The sequence below is a fragment of the Sporobolomyces salmoneus genome (assembly GCF_050403485.1).
Source record: "Sporobolomyces salmoneus JCM6883 DNA, S_salmoneus_JCM6883_v1_ctg140, whole genome shotgun sequence".
Lineage (NCBI taxonomy): Eukaryota > Fungi > Basidiomycota > Microbotryomycetes > Sporidiobolales > Sporidiobolaceae > Sporobolomyces > Sporobolomyces salmoneus.
This window is the reverse complement of record NW_027481023.1, coordinates 1-5635: the sequence shown is the minus strand read 5'-3', so window position 1 is coordinate 5635 and position 5635 is coordinate 1. Positions and strand designations below refer to the sequence as shown.

Below are 5635 nucleotides of genomic sequence, written 5' to 3'. Positions count from 1 at the left end.
CAAACCAACCCTTAAATTTAAACACAATGTCTGCCCATACTTTTTCCCGGGAAGCGCATTTTTAAATGGGTGGTTTTTGCGTTTTTTTTTCCAACCTTTTTTTTTGCCCCCCCCCCCCCCCCTCCAAGCATTTCGCGATGCAGTTAGTTGCGATGATGCGACATCTTATTTAATGTACTGACGTAGACTCGTTCGTGGTGTGTAGGCAAGCCGAGCGATACGATGAGGTAAGTTGAGAGAATCCCATCTATTCTCTCCTCTCCTTCAGACACGATCGGAACTTGACGCTCAATCACGTTCGTATAGATGGTTAACGAAATGAAAGAAGTCGCGAAACTCGGTACCGAACTCACGGTCGAAGAACGCAACCTCCTCTCGGTTTCGTACAAGAACGTGATCGGAGCTCGACGAGCATCGTGGCGAATCATCTCCTCGATCGAACAAAAAGAAGAATCAAAGGGCAACTCTAGCCAAGTTTCAAAGATCAAGCAATACCGCGAAAAAGTCGAGAGTGAATTGGGAGACGTTTGTAACGATATCTTGAAAGTTTTGGACGATCATCTCATCCCGGCTGCTCAAGCTGGCGAATCCAAGGTAAATTAGTCGTCACTCATTCGTTTTGAGGGTGGGAGAAGGGAAACTGATCGAGTCGTTTCGTCGATTTTGATAGGTCTTTTACCACAAGATGAAGGGAGATTACCACCGTTACCTCGCCGAATTCGCCGCCGGAGATCAACGCGACAAGGCCTCTGCGGCCGCCCACGAATCGTACAAGACGGCGTCCGAGATCGCATCCTCCGAACTCGCGCCCACCCACCCTATTCGTCTCGGACTCGCGTTGAACTTCTCCGTGTTCTATTACGAGATCCTCAATAGCCCCGAGAAGGCTTGTCATTTGGCTAAAATGGCGTTCGATGACGCGATCGCTGAATTGGATACCCTTTCCGAAGAATCTTACAAGGATTCAACTTTGATCATGCAACTCTTACGTGATAACCTCACGTACGCCTATCCCCTCTCTTTTCGTTCGGATAGTCACTGATCGAGTTTCGACGTGCAGCCTCTGGACTTCGGATCTCTCGACTGAGGACGAGAACAAACCCGCCGCAGCTGAAGAATCGAAACCCGAAGTTCCCGCTTCGGCTGAACCTTCCGCCTAAACGAATACGATAGAACGATTCTTTCTCTTCGCAGGTTATTCCGGGAGGAGCAAGAGGAGACCTGAAGGCGATTTTTGAACCGGCAGACCTGTTGCTCTCTTCTCCTTTTTTCATTCTACTTTTATTCGATTTTCCTCCGCTCCTCCGCCCCCCTTATCCTCTTCACTCGCGTCTCTTGCTCCCTTCTCTCGACTTCAGTTTTCCTATTTCGTTTTCGTTTTTTTTTTTGCTTTCCCAACGTTTTGTGTTTCGCTTCATCTCTCTCAAATTCAAAGATCTTTTCACTATCTCACACCACATCATCTCTCTCAGTACCGATGATTGAGAGGAAGGTCTCGCAAATTCGAGAGAGTCTTATTAAGGCTAGAATTGACTTTCTTTCACTTTTTCGATCTCTTCTTCCCTTTCGTTCCCGGATCATCCAACACACTATCGAAGCTACTCTCCCTCCCCCTCTCATCCTCCTCATCGTCTTCCAGCTCGTCCTCCTCCTCTTCTTCTTCTTCGTCTGAACTAGCAGTAATTCTCCGTCTCTTCGAGGAAGAAGTCGATGCAACTTCTTTCGCACTCATAAACCCTCCACCATTTCCCTTCGAGGTACTCTTCGTCGTTGATTTCTTCTTCTTGGCGGGAGGTGCGTTTGAGGAGTCACTGTCCTCCTCCTCCGAGCTAGAATCCACCTGTTTCCCTTTCCCTTTCCCCTTCCCGACCGCTTCTTTCCCTTTCCCCTTCTTACTACTCGTCGATTCCTTCTTCTTACTAGTCTCTTTCTCCGTCTCTTTCTTCTTACTGGTCGAAGTGGTAGATTTCGAATCCAACCCAATCGATTTCGCATTAGTCGCACGAGCTAATTTCAGTTTAGGTTTCGAATCGTTCTTGAGGTCGGATAGGGCGAGGCCGTGGGTCGTCGCGGAGGTACAGAGTTGATCGTACTGTTCGTCAGAAGGAAAATGGTCGAGTAAGCCGCGGGATGGAACGTGACGAGGGAGGGAACAGGAAGAGGGAGAGGAAAGATGTCAGTTCAGGAGCGGGACGAGAGGAATGACGGTACCGAAGAGGGAAGGGAGTTGAGAGGACTGACGAGAGGCTCGTTACGACGCGCTAACAACTGAAGCAAGAGGTCTAAGTCTGAGCTCTTCGAATTCATACAATGATTCGAAGGAACGGGGAAGAAGCGTACTTTGACATCATCGACATTGACCGTAGTCCTTCCTGCATGTCTGCAAGCACACAAATCCGGCACAGTTGAGCGCTGATGTGCGTCTGCTGTTAAAAGGGAAACGAGCTTACTTTGCGAAACTTTCTAAATCTTTTCCCATCGACACTGTCTCCTCATAACATCTCAGCTGCGTCAGCTCTCTCCTACCTCGGCGATGCTCTTCGACGGGAAGGTATAAGGTTGGTAGGGAAAGGGAGACGACGAACGAGCTTGTTGAAAGACCAATTCTGATAAACTCGCGACGAAATGTTCCGATGCCGCGAAAGGTAGGTTTAACTCTGTACTCGTCAAACACAAAGGCTCAGCTCCAGCTTGCGGGGCAGGGCTGCAGTGATGGGAGAGAGTACCTTCTTCTTGACAGATCTGTGAACGGCGATGACCTATCTAGTTAGCTCGTCAGTCGACGTGACTGGGGTTGATTGCAGCTCACTTTCGTAACGGTGTACCATACTGCCGCTTTCAGACTCTATAGAGCGGACGAGGGAGGAGAAAGGATCAGAGATGATCGATGATGATGTATGATGAGCGCGAGTAAAGAGACGGGACTGACCTGTTTGGCTAGCTCTTCAGTCTGTGCTTGCTTGGCAGTTGTCTTCCCGGGCGGCATGTCAAGCGGAACTGAGTCGTCAGCGAGATGAAGGAGAGAGAAAGAAGCGAAGTTGAACGATGAGGGAGAGTCGCGTCGGAGAATTGCAGGTGTCTCGCTGACTCGGAACAGAGTAAGCTCTGATAGAGAGAAGGATGCGCCCGCTGTGCAGAAACTTGACGGAGTCGAAGCGAAGCCAAGCCGACTTGACGATTTTCGGAACTCTCGCGACCGGCAGACCAAGCTCGTCCGCTGCTCTCAAGATCTCACTCTCTCATCGTCAAGTCCCATTTCAACCGACTCGTTTTTACTCGAGTCGAAACGTTTGACGGAATCCCTCAACCTGTGACAGTTTGAATTTTTTTCATTCATTCTTTTCTCAAGTTCTCACTTCAATCTCCCCCCTCCCCTTCATCTTGACCCCCTTGTACAAACTATAACTTTCGCCACCTCCCAACCTCAACGAATTGATACTCAGTCCCGAGAACCCAGTTGAGGGTGAATCGAAAGTCATCGTGAAGAAAGGAGGTTTTCGAGATTTTTCTCCCCTGTTCAATCGCCCTCTCACTCGGTATCAGTTCCCGTCTCTTCACAACCTTGACACGAAGGGGAAGATTATGAGCTTACGCATAGTATTGACCCGTCAAAACAGCGGGTCTATCAGTCGAACACAATTCCTCAATCTTCCACACCAATTCCTGTTTCCTCCCATTCCCTCCCTCTTCATGGGTTTCGATAACCTCCCATCTCCCCGCTCCACCTCCCATACTTCTCCACTGGTCATCCCTCTTGAAAGCCCCACCAGAACATTGAGCCGTCACTCCGTTCGCTCCACTCGCTAACGGGATTCGGATTACTAGGGTCGTGAGGGGTCGAGAAGGAGGTGCGCGGGAAGTTAAGGTCAAGGAGATGGAGCCACCGGAGGAACCGAGCGTGAGGGATGAAGTGAGGGAGAAGGGGAGGAGAGCGAGAGAGAGAGCAGGGGAAGTTTTGGGAGGTGTGTGGAGGAAGGTTAAGAGCTTGAAAGTTCCGTCCGCTACGAGTTCATTCTCACCATGTCAGTTCAGTTCGACAGCTCCAAGGCTGGGAGAGAGGAGAGAGAGAGAGAGAGAGTACAAGCGTACGTGGTACGAAAGAAACCAATTTATCTTTCAACCATTTCGAATACCTCACACACGAATGGAAAGCTGGAGATTCTTCAAGGACGGTAGGATCCGTGAAGGATAGAGTGAGATCGGGCATTCCGGATAGTTTCGATCGACATTCGAGGGAACCGTAGATTGAACTACTGAGGGGTTTTCCGGAGGGGGAGAGAGTGAACGAGAGAGTTTCGGTTAGATCGAGATCTGCACGATGCGGGAGCGAGTCAGCAGTGAGAGTATGAAGAGAGGTAGAGAGGGACGTACAGATCTCGTTAGAGTTGTATTTGATCCCTTGTCGACGCCAAGGGAGAGGAGAGACGAGTAAAGCGTTCGCGTTCGATTGGGTTGGAACCGCTAGGCTGTAAGATGCGAGTCTCTTCGATCAGCAAACGATACATTCGATGAATCGCATGAACTCGCAACGTACCCAGCGACATTCGCAGCGTTGAGCGCGACTTTTGCTAAAAGTGCCGAAGGAGGATCAACGAGTTCTCGCAATTGAGGAGTTTGTGTCAATTGAGGTCGCCCGTTCGAAAGCATCTCTTGTAGTAAGGCGAGGACGACATCGAAGTTGTCCTGCAGACGAGCGTTGTTAGCCTGAGCGAGGAAGGGACGAGAGCGGGAGCAAAAACGGACCTTCAAACTCGCTTCAGAAACGGTTCCTCCAATGTAACTCTGTAAGACCTCGTGTAACTCCGTCAAGAACGTCAAAGGGATCAATGGATCAACTGTCGCAACGAGAGTCAGTCACTCACAACGAATGAAATGCGAATTTCATCTTGAAGGACTGACTGTCTGTTCTCACCGGAGCGATATACCTGACCTTCCCTCTTACGACCTGACAGACCGCTACTCCATCCTTTCCTCCTCCTCTCGAAGCAGATTCTCGATGTTGATGATGATGAGGTTCATCTCCCTCCTCATCTTCCTCTTCCCCTTCTGATTCAGTTGTTCTGGATTTGTGCTGAGTAGTCCAAGATCCAGGTAACCAAGTGACTGGAGTCGAGGAGGAAACGGCAGCTTCTATCGCGAGGTTCGATCGGAGGGAAGAGGGGAAATGCGTAGAGAGGATCTTGCGCCTGTAGATCAAAAGCGTGATTAGCGGAGGCAGAGTAAGCTGAGCAAGCTTTTGACGTACCCGGAGAGGTCAGTGACTGCGATGCCTTCCATCGAGCGAAATCGAGGTGAAGTGAAGAAAGTCAACCAACTTCGCAACGAATTCGACGCAGACACTCTCTCACATCTGACGCAAAATAGGCTCGGTGGACCCACGAGCGTAAAGCAAAAGGGAAGCAGGCAAGAAATCGCTAAGCTTCTTATCTCGGCGGCTCTCGAATTCGTGAAGCTGATATGGATTACAAGCCGGGAGATGGCAAAGGATGACAGCGATGACCGCCAGCGACGTTACAATATACGGGGGGGGGGGGGGGGGGGGGGGGGGGGGGGGGGGGGGGGGGGGGGGGGGGGGGGGGGGGGGGGGGGGGGGGGGGGGGGGGGGGGGGGGGGGGGGGGGGGGGGGGGGGGGGGG

The 5635-nt window shown here is 50.8% G+C and overlaps 3 protein-coding genes across 3 annotated transcripts; 1 reads left to right on the top strand and 2 right to left on the bottom strand.

Moving 5' to 3' along the window:
* Positions 1–137: 137 nt before the first annotated feature.
* JCM6883_003994 (14-3-3 family protein) lies at positions 138–1160 on the top strand (the record flags this gene model as incomplete). The annotated part of the gene is made up of 5 exons (XM_076635678.1): positions 138–142; positions 206–227; positions 307–594; positions 671–1002; positions 1061–1160. The coding sequence occupies 5 exons, from the start codon at positions 138–140 to the stop codon at positions 1158–1160; spliced, it is 747 nt and encodes a 248-aa protein (XP_076484341.1).
* A 380-nt stretch (positions 1161–1540) lies between these two features.
* Positions 1541–2986, bottom strand: JCM6883_003993 (CENP-S family protein; the record flags this gene model as incomplete). Its single annotated transcript, XM_076635677.1, has 7 exons — positions 1541–2092; positions 2242–2268; positions 2341–2380; positions 2451–2484; positions 2586–2742; positions 2810–2845; positions 2930–2986. The coding sequence occupies 7 exons, from the start codon at positions 2984–2986 to the stop codon at positions 1541–1543; spliced, it is 903 nt and encodes a 300-aa protein (XP_076484340.1).
* A 358-nt stretch (positions 2987–3344) lies between these two features.
* Positions 3345–5277, bottom strand: JCM6883_003992 (uncharacterized protein; the record flags this gene model as incomplete). The annotated part of the gene is made up of 8 exons (XM_076635676.1): positions 3345–3513; positions 3593–4001; positions 4090–4311; positions 4372–4466; positions 4535–4683; positions 4744–4835; positions 4900–5186; positions 5246–5277. 8 exons carry the CDS (start codon positions 5275–5277, stop codon positions 3345–3347), a joined length of 1455 nt encoding a protein of 484 aa, XP_076484339.1.
* Between the last annotated feature and the right edge of the window lie 358 nt (positions 5278–5635).